Source organism: Mercenaria mercenaria, chromosome 3 (assembly GCF_021730395.1).
Source record: "Mercenaria mercenaria strain notata chromosome 3, MADL_Memer_1, whole genome shotgun sequence".
Taxonomy (NCBI): Eukaryota; Metazoa; Mollusca; class Bivalvia; order Venerida; family Veneridae; genus Mercenaria; species Mercenaria mercenaria.
The window spans coordinates 71,480,454-71,497,275 of record NC_069363.1 but is presented as its reverse complement, the minus strand read 5'-3'; the positions used below and the strand labels follow the sequence as shown (position 1 = coordinate 71,497,275).

Here is a 16,822-nt window from a genome sequence, read left to right as displayed (position 1 = left end):
TACCTAACGCATCCAGACGATTCAGATTTTGTTTTTAAAAAAGCATTGTGTGCGTTTCTGTAATTTTATATACGTTTTGTATACGCTTAGAAATTATTAGACATGCGTATTTGCATTATTTCTATACGTAATTTACGCTTATACGCATCTTATCTGGAGCCCTGTGGAACTATTTTTTGTCTTTCGCTGGATGTTACCCAAGCTTTGTAAGCCTGCGCAATTCTTAAAATGCACATTTATGCTTAATGAGTTACATTCGAGTACTGCACAATTACAAGTCATAAATATGACAGATTACATCGTATATTGGTCATAGCAAAGGGAATTGACACAACTTAACTTCATTCATGCAGTGAACTGTTTGAAGTTTGAGAAATCTAATGGAACTACATCCCTTCACGTGTTATACGGTCCATTTAGAGAATCGCTGAACAGCAAGGACTCGTCAAAAGGCTTTCAGCCTTTAGCCGACTCAATAAAAATCAAAATACGAACAAATGTTTCAATGGTTTAATTCTTAGGTAAAACACACAATAATCTAGGTATCTCAGATTCCATCTGTGATGAGTTACATTGAAAAGCCATTTTTCCAAACATATAGCTATCAAAAACTAATGGAAGACTACTGTGACAGATTCCGGGACACTGTTTTTTAAAATGTAGGTATTATAATTGAACTTTAAACTGAATTGCATGTAATGGTTGTTAGTGTGAAACTGGTTTGACAGTTTAGAAGTTCGAAGTCTAAGTTACAACATTTGTGACTTGCCCTTTCCATAACCTCTTAAGAGCAGACTCAAACCTCAAACCGAGTCTGCTATTATTCTGTTTGGTTGCATTCTGTGCTTCCAAAGGATCAACTTATAAATTAATTAATAGCAATCTTTAAGTGCCATGTGGCAGCCGTAGAAAGTCTCCCCGTACTTGGATTCAATCTTGTTATATTTTCTGGTCCTTTGGGATCATGAAGTCTATTTGATATGTATGCAGTAGAATTCCACTTAAGCCGGTACTAGGGGTCGTGATGGATGTTACACTTTCCATACCTCTCTACGATGAACAGACTCGATCAAATTACAGATTTTATTGTTATGAGTTTATGCCCATGTCAGACAGGCTTGCGATAATGCTACAATGTTAAGGTCATCGCGTTATCGTTATCGCATCAGGTACACGCGACGCCACAACAGTAAGCTGACATGATAGTTACGACAGCACAATGACAAAGAAGCAGTATTACTTTAACAAGAGCTGTCCGTAAGACAGCGCGCTCCACTATTCGCAGATTTGACAGTGAAATGAAATTATGTCTCAATAAGAGACCTCTACTTTAAAAGGAACATACACCAAGATATAAAAAGACCCTACTACTCAGAGGGGTTAAAGGTCGAGTATGGAAGGGGTACTGACATTCTTTATTTGATGAAATTAAATTTTATCAGGAAAAACAGTCCAAGAAACTATATGCAGATAAAGTGTAAAGACTTTGCTAAACTCAAATTATATTTCTATTCATTTTTTATTTATTTTATTTATATATTATAGCAGATGATGATGATAAAAATACATTTTAAGTTTCACATCATTATCTTTTATTGTACTAAAGTTAAGATTGAAGATTGCCAAAAAAAACTTTAAATAAGGGCATAATTCTGTCAAAAATATATTTACAGTTATGGGGTTTGTAACCACACATACAGATGATGATTATAAAGAAACATTTTTAATTTCAAGTCATTATCTTTTAAAGTAACAAAGATATGTCTATAAACGAAGCTTTTGAAAAAATTCAACATGAAAATAATTCCAAGTATAACAACTTGGTAACTTTGACCTTGAGTATAATGGGCCCAGCCCCTGCATGTACTTTGTGAGCTTGTAGTTGGACAATCTTTATGTGAAGTTACAGTAAGATATAAGCAATAGTAACAAAGATATGACAGAAAAACAAAGTTTGCCAAAAAACTTTAACCAAGGACATGCCGACGCCGGGGCGAGTAGAATAGCACCACTATTCTCCGAATAGTGGAGCTAAAAAAGTGATAGCCACTAGTGATGGAGTGAAGGCATGATGATAAAGACCCAATTTGATATTGTGTTTTTACCAACTGTTGTTCTAGCATTGCTTCATAATGTGCCTTCTCTCCATCACCATTGTGCTTTGCCCAGGATAAAAGAGATTTGCACATTACAAGCTCATTTCAAGACATTATTTTGGAATTATGCAGTGTATCAAAAGTTTTAATATCATACCGAGATCATGCTGATTGCATCATGTACTTGTTAGTTTTTGATGATCCTTACAAAAGCAAAATTAATTTGCATACCTGCTACTATTTCTTAGATGTTCTAGTTATTAATTGAATTAATAATTAGTTCCCTTGTTCAAATAAATGTTTGTAATTACGCGGTCATGTAAAGAAAATAGAAAAGACGAACTGCTCTGTGTTTCATTCAAACTGTATTTGACTTTTCAAGAGTAAAATAATGTCGTCTGCGAGTGATGTTTTTGAAAATGAAGAAAATAATCATTTACATTCTCAGTCCCGTGGAAATGTTAAGTTTCAAAAGGTTGAAGTATTTGTATACGTACATCTCAAGCTGTACAAATGAATAAAATTAACACAACAAAATATGTTTCATAAAATAAAACAAGAGCTGTCACTAATGGTGACAAATGCCCCCACAGCACCTTGACCTTTGACCTGGTGACCCCAAAGTCAATAGGGGTCGTGTAGTCAACAAGTACTATCAGCATGTGAAGTTTGAAGGTCCTGGGTGCAGTGGTTCGCTAGTAAAGTGCCTTCATGCAAAAAGTTAACAATGGCCCCTGTGACTTTGACCTTTGACCTGGTGATCCCAAAGTCAGTAGGGATTGTGTGCTCAATAAGTACTATCAGCATGTGAAGTTTGAAGGTCCTGGGTGCAGTGGTTCGCGAGTAAAGTGCCTTCACGCAAAAAGTTAACATTGCCCCCTGTGACCTTGACCTTTGACCTGGTGACCCCAAAGTCAGTAGGGGTCATGTACTCAATAAGTACTATCAGCATGTGAAGTTTGAAGGTCCTGGGTGCAGTGGTTCGCGAGTAAAGTGCCTTCATGCAAAAAGTTAACATTGGCCCCTGTGACCTTGACCTTTGACCTGGTGACCCCAAAGTCTGTAGGGTCGTGTACTCAATAAGTACTACCAGCATGTGAAGTTTGAAGGTCCTGGGCACAGTGGTTCGCGAGTAAAGTGCCTTCATGCAAAAAGTTAACGTTGTGATGAACGAACGATCGGACGGACAGTTGAAAACTAATATGCCTCCCTTTGGGGGCATAAAAATGTGTGTTAATATACGCAAATGTCATGTTTGTGAATTTAATAATTCTTCAAAAATAAATTAAATATCACAACTTCTCTGTACTTTACAGAAGCTCTCAGCTTGTATCACACAATGTCCGTGTACATGTTTATAAATAAATTATACACAAAAGTCGTCTATATTCATACAAAAACGGCATAAATTTCAAGCAATGCTGATGTAAATATTCTGCGTTAATAATGTATTTATATTTTTTGGAATTCAATATGTTTAAATTTGAAAAAGGTAAGAAAATCAGAAATGTTCTGATATTTATTAAACGTATTAGGTGTGTTAAAACTGTGAATATTTCGAAGTGAATATACCAATCTATGTAGATACAAGTTACGGACAAAATTGAATAATATTTTTTTTCAAAATTCGAAGGTTTTGTAAGTTTATTTAAATTTATTTCCACGTTATTAATGTTTTCCTGCATGATTTCAATCTGTGATTATGATAAGATCAGATAATCTTCCTCGACTTCAGGTGGTAATTCTTATCTCACTGCAGCAGGTATGTTATGATATCGGCCTCAGGGAGTTAATCATGGCAGATCAGGTGCACCAGCAGCAACAATTTGTCTGGACAACCATTCGAGGCCTTCCTGTAGACCCATCCCAGTGTTAGCATCACAGGCTTGTATATGCCAGCTTCTGTTACAGCACAGTTTAAACAACCCAAACTGTTCTGTCAACTCCTCAATTGATACACTGGGATTCAAGTCCTGAAATAAAATTCTACAGATATTGCAGCTGTGTAAGTATTCCTTTAATTTCCAAAACATACAAAGTAAAATATATTATAAGTTAACATAACTAACTTACATGGATCAGAAGAACTCATCCTTGTTTTTCATCATCGCTGTTTGGATCTAAGTTGACATTAATGTGCCTCATAGTAATAATTCAAAATGGTGGAAACTCACTAAGCAACTAAAACAAGAGCTCGTCGAACACGAAATGCCCCCCTTGATGCATTTAGTAATTGCACAAGGAACAGAAATTATATGCTCACTGTAAACAAAAGTTCTACCATTCTGGTTTAATCTGACCTTGACCTTTAACCTATTAACCTAACAAGAGATTACAGATTGATCTTGGCGCCATTCACTGAGCCATTTTTGAATGTTCCAAATTTCAAGACTAGCTCAAGGTCAAAATCAAGGTCAAATTTCATTTAGGTATAAAACAATGTGTATGTGGTCCAAAATTGAAAGCAGTGGCTTGAGAAATGTGAAAGCAGGTCACTAGATCAATTTCAAGGTAAAGTTCATTTCGGCAGACAGAACTATTCATGTGCTTCAAATTTGGAGGCTGTAGCTTGAGAAATGTGTAAGTAGGTCACTAGGTCAAAATCAAGGTCAAATTCCATTTTGGAACACAAAACTATGCAAGTGGTCCAAATTTGAAGCCTGTACCTTCAGACAATCAATAACAAGGTCAAAGTTTTTTTCAGTACACAAACCTATGCATGTGATCCAAACTTGAAGGCTGTAGGTACAGAAATGTGAAAGTAGGTCACTAGGTCAAGATCAAGGTCAACTCATGTCAAGGTTCATCTCGCCACTCAAAACTATACATGTGGTCCAAATTTGAATGATGTAAGTTATGGACATGAAGATTCTAAGTTTTTCCCTGTATAAGTCTGTATGAACCATATGACCTCTGGGGCAGGGCCATATTTGACCCGAGAGGGATAACTTGAACAAACTTGGTAGAGAACCACTAAATGATGCTACATTACAAATTACCAAAGCCATAGTCTTTGTGGTTTGGACAAGAAGATTTTCAAAGTTTTTCCCTATATAAGTATATGTAAACCATGTGACCCCCAGGGTGGAGCCATATTTGACCCTAGGGGAATAATTTGAATAATCTTAGTAGAGGACCACTAGATGATATCGTATACAAAATATCAAAGCCCTAGGCCCTGTGGTTTTGGACAAGAAGATCAGAAACTATTTAACTGTTCCTGGCCAATGTAACCTTGACCTTTGACCTAATGACCTCAAAATCAATAGGGGTCATCTGCTGGTCATGGCCAACCTAACTATAAATTTTCCTGACACTAGGCCCAAGCGTTCTTGAGTTATTGCCTGGAAACCATTTTACTGTTCCTGGTCATTGTGACCTTGACCTTTGACATACTGACCTCAAAATCAATAGGGGTCATCTGCTGGTCATTACCAACCTCCCTATCAACTTTCGTGACCCTAGGCCTAAGCGTTCTTGAGTTATCATCTGGAAACCGTTTTACTGTTCAGGGTCACTGTGACCTTGACCTTTAACATACTGACCTCAAAATCAATAGGGGTCATCTGCTGGTCATTACCAACCTCCCTATCAACTTTCAGGATCCTAGGCCCAAGTGTTCTTGAGTTACCATCCGGAAACTGTTTTACTGTTCAGGGTCACTGTGACCTTGACCTTTAACATACTGACCTCAAAATCAATAGGGGTCATCTGCTGGTCATTACCAACCTTCCTATCAACTTTCATGATCCTAGGCCCAAGTGTTCTTCAGTTATCATCCGGAAACCGTTTTACTATTCAGGTCACTGTGACCTTGACCTTTGACATACAGACCTCAAAATCAATAGGGGTCATCTGCTGGTGATGACCAACCTCCCTATCAACTTTCATGATCCTAGGCCCAAGCGTTCTTGAGTTATCATCCGGAAACGGATTGGTCTACATTCCGACCGAATGACCGACAGACCGACCGACCGACATCTGCAAAACAATATACCCCTCCTTTTTCAAAGGGGGGCATAATAAATACATATTCCCCCTCCTCCAATATGATGACCTGTCTGGGCCAAGTTTATATGTCATTTTATAGTCTCAATGTCACTGTAGTCTTGACCTTTGAACAAATTACTTCAAAAACAATAGGGTTGATATACTGACAACAAACAATTACAATGTTTAACAACTGCACGCCAAAGCCTTCTTTAGTTATAACAAAAAACCACTCTTAGTCTGGATATCACTGTGATCTTTACTGGGGCCATCTAGTGACCACTGTTAGTCTGGATATCACTGTGATCTTTACTGGGGCCATCTAGTGACCACAGGCAATCACCTTATGAAGTTCAATGACTGCAAGCCAAAGCGTTCTTTAGTTATGGAGTGGAAACTGCTTTCAGTCTTGAGGTCAAAGTGACCTTGACCTTCTGACCCAAGATATAACAGAGGTCATCTACTGATCACAGGCAATTATCTTATTCAGTTTTATAACTGTAGGTCAAAGCATCCTTATCTTTTGAGCAGAAACTGTTTCACTGTGACTTTAAACTTTGACGTACAAAGACACTAGATTTCACAGGTCATCTACTGACCATAGGCAGTCCTCCTGTAGAGTTTCAGGATTGTAAGCCAAAGCTTTCTTTATTTATTGAGTGGAAATCATTTTCAAACTCGAGGTCACCGTGACCTTGACCTTTTACATATGGACCCCCAAAACAATAAAGATCATCTTCTTATCACAACTAGTCAAACTATAAAGTTTGACAAAATTGGCCTTATGGTTCTTTTGTTATAGAACAGAAACTATTTTCTTGTCTCTAGGACAATGTGACATTAACCTTTGTTTTATGGACCCCGAAAATTATAGGAGTCATCTTCTGACCAAAGGCAATCAGCCTATGAAGTTCGCCAAAGCAATCTCCCATTATTGATAAAAAACTTAATGGTCTAACAAGTTGTCGATAGAACAAGGTTGAAGGTCAGTAATTCAAATCCTTCTTTGTTTCATATAAAAATGACAACTTCAGGTTGTCTTTACGTATCTTTGTAGAACATCACTTTTTCCTACATCTATTTTTCATGAAAGTTCTATCATAAATTAACGAAAAAAGAAAATAGGGGGTTGAATAGTTCCTAGTGAAATACCTGTCAGTTGTGGTCTGCTACCCTAAAAATGGCGCATATTTGCTCTTGTCCGCACAATAAACCCCTACTTTCAGTTTCGATCTGAAAAACTTGCTGTGTGGGGGTGTATAAACATGAGAACCATCTCATTTCATGCAGAATGTATTTTAGCTGAGAAACAAGAGCTGTCACTAATGGTGACAAATGCCCCCGCAGCACCTTGACCTTTGACTTGGTGACCTTGACCTTTGACCTGGTGACCCCAAAGTCAATAGGGGTCATGTACTCAATAAGTACTATCAGCATGTGAAGTTTGAAGGTCCTGGATGCAGTGGTTCGTGAGACAAGAGCCTTCATGCAAAAAGTTAACATTGGCCCCTGTGACCTTGACCTTTAACCTGGTGACCCCAAAGTCAGTAGGGGTCGTGTACTCAATAAGTACTACCAGCATGTGAAGTTTGAAGGTCCTGGGTGCAGTGGTTCGCGAGTAATTTAAGTGCCTTCATGCAAAAAGTTAACATTGGCCCCTGTGTCCTTGACCTTTGACCCCAAAGTCAGTAGGGGTCGTGTACTAAATAAGTACTACCAGCATGTGATGTTTGAAGGTCCTGGGTGCAGTGGTTGCGAGTAAAGAGCCTTCATGCAAAAAGTTAACATTGGCCAGTGTGACCTTGACCTTTGACCTGGTGACCCCAAAGTCAGTAGGGGTCGTGTACTCAACAAGTACTACCAGCATGTGAAGTTTGAAGGTCCTGGGTGCAGTGGTTCGCGAGTAAAGAGCCTTCATGCAAAAAGTTAACATTGGCCCCTGTGACCTTGACCTTTGACCTGGTGACCCAAAGTCAGTAGGGGTCGTGTACTCAATAAGTACTACAAGCATGTGAAGTTTGAAGGTCCTGGGTGCAGTGGTTTGCGAGTAAAGTGCCTTCATGCAAAAAGTTAACATTGGTGTGACGAACTAACGGACATTGGTGCGACGAACGGACGGACAGTTGAAAACGAATATGCCTCCCTTTGGGGGCATAAAAATGTGATTAAAGCACTCATTCTACACAAATTTGCACAAAAAAAATGGGAAAATTAAGATCTCTTTACTTCGGACTTCTTTCGACTATACTACGGAAGCACATTTTCAACTGAATTACTGACCTTATTCCTATAAGAAATATTTCTTATCAAATTTCATAACATTTTCAGCTCTATTTTCAAGAAAGTTGTAATACTAAACCAAGTTTAATTGTGAAAATTTAAGATTTTAGAGAAATATAGACATTTAATTGAAGCCATCCCCTACCCATTTACTGTGCTAAATTTAGGCCCTATGGTCACTTTACTGTATTTTTGGTAAAAGTTTCACTTGTTTGCATGATTTTTTACTTGGATTCCAAAATATCATTCATTCTGTCATGAACAGGGCCAGATGGATGTAATTTGTGCATTTTCTGATATTCTGGAGCCAAAACTTTGCCTTTTTATCCCAGAAATCGCTGCAGAATTAGGCGCATCAATCTGTGCAAAATATAGTTGAAATTCAAAAATTTTCAAATTTCATTATTATTTTACATTGGAAACATCATATTATAACACATACAAACAGATTTATGACTACTAAGACTAATTGTGATGTGTTCCGATAAAAGTTTTATAAGCTTGTATAGGTTGAAGGTCAGTAAGGTAATTCAAATCATTCTTTGTTTCATATAAAAAAACGACAACTTCAGGTTAACTTTATAGAACATCACTTTTTCCTACATCCATTTCTCATGAAAATTCATACATAAACTAGAAATTGCTTTTGTAAAAAAGCCCATGTCTCCCCCAATGCAAAGTCCTATAGGCAAGAAGTCAATAGGGGTCAGGAGCGAAAGTCAAAGAGACACTGATGGTTGGCTGCAATAGGGATCATCTACTTGGCATGTCCAGTCATCCCGCTAAGTTTCAACACTCTTGGCCTAGTGGTTCTCAAGTCACTGTTCAGGCTCCTGTGACATTGACCTTTGATCAAGTGTCCTCAAAATAAATAGGGGTCATCTACTCTGCATGTCCAATCATCCTATTAAGTTTCAACATTCTAGGTCAAGTGGTTCTCAAGTTATTTTCCAGAAATGATTTTACATGACCAGGCCCCTGTGACCTTGACCTTTAATAAACTGACCCCAAAATCAATAGGGTCATCTACTCTGCATGTTCAATCATCTTATGAAGCTTCAACATTCTGGGTCAAGTGGTTCTCTAGTTATTGATCAGAAATTGTTTTCCATGTTCAGGCTCCTGAGACCTTGACCTTTAACAGAGTGACCCCAAAATCCATAGAGGTCATCTACTCTGCATGTTCAATCATCCTATGAAGTTTCAACATTCTGGATCAAGAGGTTCTCAAGTTATTGATCAGAACTGGTTATCAATGTTCAGGCCACTGTGACCTTGACCTTTAATGGAGTGACCCCAAAAACGATATGGATCATTTACTATGCATGAACAATCATCCTGTGAAGTTTCAACATTCTGGGTCGAGAGGTTCTCAAGTTATTGACTGGAAACGGTTTTCCATGGTTTTCAATGTTCAGGCCCCTGTGACCTTGACCTTTGACGGAGTGACCCCAAAATCAATAGGGGTCATCTACTCTTCATGACCTATCATCCTATGAAGTTTCAACATTCTGGGTCAAGTGGTTCTCTAGTTATTGATCGGAAACGGTTTTCAATGTTCAGGACCCTGTGACCTTGACCTTCGACGGAGTGACCCCAAAAACAATAGGGATCGTCTACTCCAGCAGCCCTACAACCCTATGAAGTTTGAAGGTTCTGTGTCAAATGGTTCTCCAGTTATTGCTCGGAAATGAAGTGTGACGTACGGAGGGTCGGACGGACGGACAGGGCAAATATGAAAAGAAAATGGGGGGTTGATTAGTTCCAAGTGAAATGCCAGTCAGTTGTGGTCTGCTACCCTAAAAATGGCACATATTTGCTCTAAACATGAAAAACATCCAATTTCATTCAGAATGTATTCTAGCAGTGAAAAAGTGTGATTAAAGCACTCATTCTACACGAATTTGCGCCAAAAATGGGAAAATTAGGATCTATTTACTTTTGGGCTTCTTTCAAATTACACCAAGGAAGCACATTTACGAGTGAATTACTGACCTTATTCCACATGACAATGAGAAAAACAAAATACCGCCTCTATTTTCAATGGGGGGCATAAATATAGAGTGATAAAATGAAAAGTGCAAAAAAATATTTACCAACAAGACAGCAATGATGGCCCTAGATCTTTCACCTAAGTTTATCAGCTCAAGTAGGAAATAATTTTGGTAGAAAATCATGCAAGAAACATTTATACCAAATTTCTTTAAAATGAATTTCTTCAAAACAATTTGGTGCACTTTCACTCTACCTCTGTTATTACTAAGTGGATTTGATTCAAATTTAAAATAGTTGTTTCACATCAACACTCATATCATATGACTCAAGGTCCATAACTCTGCAGATTTCAAAATTTTCAAAACTCGTCCCACCACCCTCAAGATTGCTCCGACATGTTTTGTTTTGTTGTTTTTTTTTTTTTTGGGGGGGGGGGGGGGGGAGAGAGGGGTGGGGATTTAAAGTTGACAGTGGAGGAAAACCCCAGATACCCTTCCCTGCATCACAGGTGGGCACCTGTGTAGAATCACCGGCCTTTTGTATGCCATTTGTGTGGTATCCTGACATGAAGAATTCATTGCCCCGAGTAAGGCTCAAACCCACATTGGTGAGGGGCAAGTGATTCAAAGTCAGCCAACTTGACCACTCAGAGGCCCCCATTTTTTTAGTAAATAGCCATGGAAGGAACATTTCTGGGAAATTATATCAAACTCCGTCCAATGGTTAAGGGTTAGTGTCTAAAGATTTTTGTGCTCTCTGTCTGTCCGTTGATCTGTCTGTCCATCTGTCACACTTCTTGTCCAGAAGATAACTCAAAAAGTATTGATGGTAACAAGTTATAACTTTATACAATGATAGAGCACATTGAGAGAAAGTGCAGTGACAAGGAACCATAACTATAGGTGGACCCATTTTTGAATTATCTCCCTTTTTTGAAAACCTTGTCCGGAGCATAATTCAAATACTATGTAAGGTACTGACTTGATACTTTACATACTGATAGAGGTCAGTAAGAGCGATTGCAGTGACAAGGAACCATAACTGTATGTGGTCCTTTTTTTTTAAATTATCTCCTTTTTTTTGAAAACCTAATCAATACTGACATCTTGTTTAATATGCCATGATGTTGTATGTTACATTGTATGTTATGTTTATGTCAGATGCCCATAAGGGCCCTGACTTCAAAATAAACTTGAAACTTGTCCAGGGAATAACTTGAACACTATGTAAGATATTGACTTCATACTTTACATATTTATAACAAGAGGGTCGTGATGACCCTGGATTGCTCACCTGAGTAATATGAGCTACATGTTTCAAATGTCAAACTGATGATTTTTAGAAATTTTTTGGAAGATTTTCCGATGTACAATCAAGTGGGTTTAACCCCTGGGGCTGGGCCAATTTTACCTCGGGGGTCATGATTTGAACAAAGTTTGTAGAAGTCTACTAGGCAATGTTACATATCAAATATCTAAGATTTAGGCCTTCTGGTTTATTTTTAGCAAATTTATAAAGATTTCCCTTTGTACAATCAAGTAACCCCTGGGGCGGGGTCAAGATTTGAACAAATTTTGTAGAGGTCCACTAGGCCATGCAAAATGTCAAATATCTAAGCTCTAGGCCTTCTGGTTTATTTTTAGAAAATTTTGAAGATTTTTCTATGTACAATCAAGTAACCCCATGAGGCGGGGTCAATTTGACCCCGGGGGTCATGATTTGCATAAATTTTGTAGAAGTCTACTAGGCAATGCTACATGTCAAATATCTAAGATCTAAGCCTTCTGGTTTATTTTTAGAATTTTTTTAAAGATTTCCTATGTAAAATCAAGTGACCCCTGGGGCGGGGTCAATTTTGACCCCGGGGATCATGATTTGAAAAATTTTTTTAGAGGCCCACTAGGCAATGCTACATGTGAAATATCTAAGCTCTAGGCCTTCTGGTTTATGTTTAGAAAATTTTTGAAGATTTTCCTATGTAAAATCAAGTGACCCCTGGGGCGGGGTTGATTTTGACCCTGTGGGTCATGATTTGAATAAATTTTGTAGAGGTCCACTAGGCAATGCTACAAGTGAAATATCTAAGCTCTAGACCTTCTGGTTTATTTTTAGAAAATTTTTGAAGATTTTCCTATGTAAAATCAAGTGACCCCTGGGGCGGGGTCAATTTTGACCCCGGGGTCATGATTTGAATAATTTTAGTAGAGGTCCACTAGGCAATGCTACATGTCAAATATCTAAGCACTAGGGCTTCTGGTTTTTGAGAAGAAGATTTTTAAAGTTTTTCCTTTCGGTTGCCATGGCAAACACAGTTCTGCATGGAATTCAATTCTTTGAATAACTTTTGTAGAGCTTCACCCAAGGAACATTCCTGTGAAGTTTGGATGAAATTGGCCTAGCGGTTTATGAGAAGATGTCGTTTAAAGTAAAAGTTTACGGACGGACAACGGACGATTGACGCCGGACGGTGAGTGATCAGAATAGCTCACCCTGAGCCTTTGGCTCTGGTGAGCTAAAAATCAGTCAGAGTGAGTGCAACTCTTGCAAACCACATTTCTCCATGACTGAAAAGCCCCTTATGCTGCAGCAATTTTGGGGAGCATCCATCAGTGTTACCGATTGCCTTGTTTTTTTGTATTTTAATTTAGCTAGCTCTAGCGAGTCACAATTCAAAATAATTTGAACAACTGACTGGTGGAACATTTTTGTGAAATTATTTCATAACTGAGCCAACAGTTTTTGACAGATCTTTGTTTCTACTATATACATTTAAGGAAAAGTAAGCACACACACTCAAGTGGCCATATCTTGATCAAATGCGAAAATCTGAACACTCTTGGCTCACTCAAGGAACATTTTTGTGATTTGGTAAACAATTTAAAGTTTTCCCTTCCTGTTATCATGGCAAATCAAGTTCTGCATGCTATGTATTTCTCTGATCAACTTAGGATCATCAAAGTTACATCTGTAGCAAGTTTCATCAACTAGTTTCAGAGGAGACTTTGTTTGAAGGAAAGTGTGGACAGACATAATGACAATGACTAACTGTCATATCAGCTGACTGAGCTATTTTTGCTCAGGGGATATTAAAATATGGGCATAGCTCTCTTTAGCACGTTTCCATATGGTCATATAGGGACAACTAGACCTGTTGATGGCAGTCATGTTTATAAATGAAACACAATGGTTTCAATGAATTTGGTAGAGAGTCATACATGGAATAATCTGGTCAATTTATTTTAAAATCAGACCAGCAGATTCAGTGGATAAGGTTTTCAAAATTTTCCATATAGACATATAAGGAAAACTAGCCCTGTCCCCTGACAGTTATGCTTTTTAACTATACAGAATGTTGAAAGAATCTAGTAGAGGGTCAAATTATTTCTAACTTGGATGAGCCATTTCAAAGAAGATTTTCGAAGTTTTCCATATAGTAATACAGGGGCAACTAGTCCTGCCCATGGCAGCCATGTGTTTAACTGAAACAGAAAGATTTCATGAAATTTGATGCAGGGTCGCCCAAAGAACAAATTACTTTGAAATCAGGCAAGCAGTTTCAGACGAGAAGATTTTCAAATTTTTCTATATAGTCATATAAGGAAAACTAGCCATGCATTTTAATGAAACAGGATGATTTGCTTGCTGTGTAATCATTTTGAAATACAGCTAGCGGTTTTGGAGGAGAAGATTTTAAAAGTTTTCCATATATTCCACATACTCATATAGGGAAAACTAGCCCTACTCCCTGGTGTCCATTTTTTTCACATAACAATGATCTGCCAGAGAGCCAATGTACACTGCTGTAAAACGTTTTTAAAATTGGCCAGCAGTTTCTGAGGAGAAGACTTTTAAAGTTTTCCATTTGGTTGTCATAGCAACCAGAATTCAGCATGAAAGACCTAGAATCTGTAATGGGACCACTTAAGCAACATTCCTTTGAAGTTTGGTTTGGTGATTAAGAAAGAGATGAGTCTTGATGAGCCTTGAAAATATTTGTGCAATTACAGTCGGACCTCATACAAGCAGAAACATTTATACTGGACACTAGATGTGTGTCCATGGGACACAGGGGCTCCCTACTCTTGTCCCTCAATTTTAAGCACTTTTTGTTTAATTATCATTAAGTCACGGACCATAACTGCAGTCTGGTTGAGTGAAATCCCAAACTGAAAATCAGGTGCGCAACTTCACATGCTATTTAACAATTGCCTAATGTTTTATGACTCTAAGTCAAATACTTTTTGAGATACATGACACACAAACTTGTATCCCATTTAATCATTTCTATTAAATCAAGGGCCATAATTCTGGTCTGACAGATAGAAATCTAGAACAAAATCCCAGGTGCACAACTTCACATGCTGAGTAATACTACGATGATGTTTCATGACCCTAGGTCAAATACTTTTTGAGATATGTGCAACTCAACTTTTATGCCTTTTATGCATATTTTTGACTAAGTCAAGGTCCACATCCCTAAGAAAACCTCAGGTGCACAACTTCACATGCTGGATAATATTCCTGTAATATGTTTCATAATACTGGGTCGAATACTTTTTAAGATACATGCAATACAAAGTTGACTTAGTCAAAGGCCATAACTGTGGTCTATTTGTATGAGATCCAAATTAAAACCCCTGGTGCACAACTTCCCTGCGCTGAGTAACAATCCTGTGAAGTTTGATCAGGTCAAATACTATTTGAGATATGAATGACACAAATTCAGATGGACAGACGGATGGACAAAGGCAACTATAAGTGCCCTCCCACCCCCCCATCCCCGACCCTCGCACAGGGGCACAAAATGTCAAAGGTAATATTTTATACATAAATTTACCACAGAAAAAACGTATTTTCTGCACTCAAACACATGCAGAAAGTATATATGTACGAAGCATTGTTGGATACCTTTGAGTTTTCTTTATCTCGATCTTTTTTCAAGGTCCTTATGACTTCAAATAATGAATTTGGACTGTATTTCTAAATTTATTCAGTGTTTTTGTAACCACTATATACATGTAGTAAATGTAAAAAGTGACTACCTACTCTGGTGGTCATGTTTTCAACAAATTGGAATAATATGGACAAACGTAGTATATGGTCACCAAAGGACAATTCTTTGATATTATTTAAAAGTAGATTTCACAGAGACAAACATTCTAAACATATTTTATTAAATCAGGTAGATCATTAACCAAGTTTTTCTGTGACCAAGTTATAAATTTATCCTAGATTTTTAACAAAAATTTATTTTGACCAAGTATCATGAAGATGAGGTAGAAAATTTGGCCTTTTGAATGTTAGCTCTGTCTTTCTTTGATTTGATATAGTAGCCTAGTTTTTGACCTAAATAATTCAGTTTTAAATATGACCTAAATTTTATAAAGACAAACATTCTGATAAGTTTTATGATAATCAAGTAGAAAATATGGCCTCTAAAGTATTAACTTTTTTTCTATGACTTAACCTAGTGACCTGTTTTTTAACCTCAGGCATTCCAGTTTTAAGCATGAGCTAGATTTCATAGAGAAAAGTTTTCAAACATGATAAGGTAAAACATGACCTCTGTGTGATAAAAGGTTTTTCTATGATCTGACTTGGTGATCAAGCTGAAGACCTAAAGTAACTCAGTTTTAAATCTGACATAGATTTCATAAAGAAAAATATTCTGGCAATTTTTAAGAAGATCAGAATGAAAATGTGGCCTTAAGAGTGTGAATATGTTTCTATGATTTAACCTAATGAACTAGTTTCTGATCTCAAGTGCCACTGTTTTGACCTTGACCTGGATTTGATAGAAGCAATTATTGTGGCACACAGGTATGGAGATCAAGCAGAAAATATGGCTTTTACAATGTTAACAGGGGTTTTCAATGATTTGACCTAGTGACCTAGTTTTCTACCTCAAGCAACTAAATTTTTAACTTAACCTGTACTTTATGGAGAAAAAAAATTTTGATAAAAATTTATGATAATCATGTAAAACAAGAGCTGTCCGTAAGACAGCCAAGCTCGACTATTCGAAATATTGTCCCAGAAGCAGGAAAATATTACCCAAAAAGGTTAAATATCAAAAGAGTTTTAAGTTCAAAAGGGGGCATAATTTGACCAAAATGCATATCAGTTATGGGACTTGCTGCTATCAACTAGTTTTATAACCCCGAAGGCACATGTGAAGTTTCAATTCAATATCTGCATTAGTTTTGGAGATAGAAACTCGCATGTAAAACTTTAACCAGAATTTTCAAATTCCAAAAGGGGGCATAATTTGCCCAAAATACATGCCAGAGTTATGGGACTTGACCCAGTGAGGTTGGTAATTGATCTAGAAAAAGAAAAAATAAGTTTCAAATCTATATGCCTTTTAGTAATTGCCGTATGTACTTGCACGCAAAACTTTAACCAGGATTTTTCTAAGTCCAAAAAGGGGAATAATTTGCTCAAAATACATGTAAGAGTTA

General features: G+C 37.4%; 1 protein-coding gene across 2 annotated transcripts in view; it reads right to left on the bottom strand.

Moving 5' to 3' along the window:
- Positions 1–496: 496 nt before the first annotated feature.
- LOC123524441 (E3 ubiquitin-protein ligase TRIM23-like) overlaps positions 497–16,822 on the bottom strand; it is a 199,447-nt gene continuing 183,121 nt past the window's right edge. For both annotated transcript variants that reach the window (XM_045302646.2, XM_053539898.1), the window contains one exon: positions 497–4,069. In XM_045302646.2, coding sequence (XP_045158581.1) covers positions 3,890–4,069 — 180 coding nt within the window. In that variant the 3' untranslated portion in view covers positions 497–3,889. The remainder of the gene's footprint in view (positions 4,070–16,822) is intronic.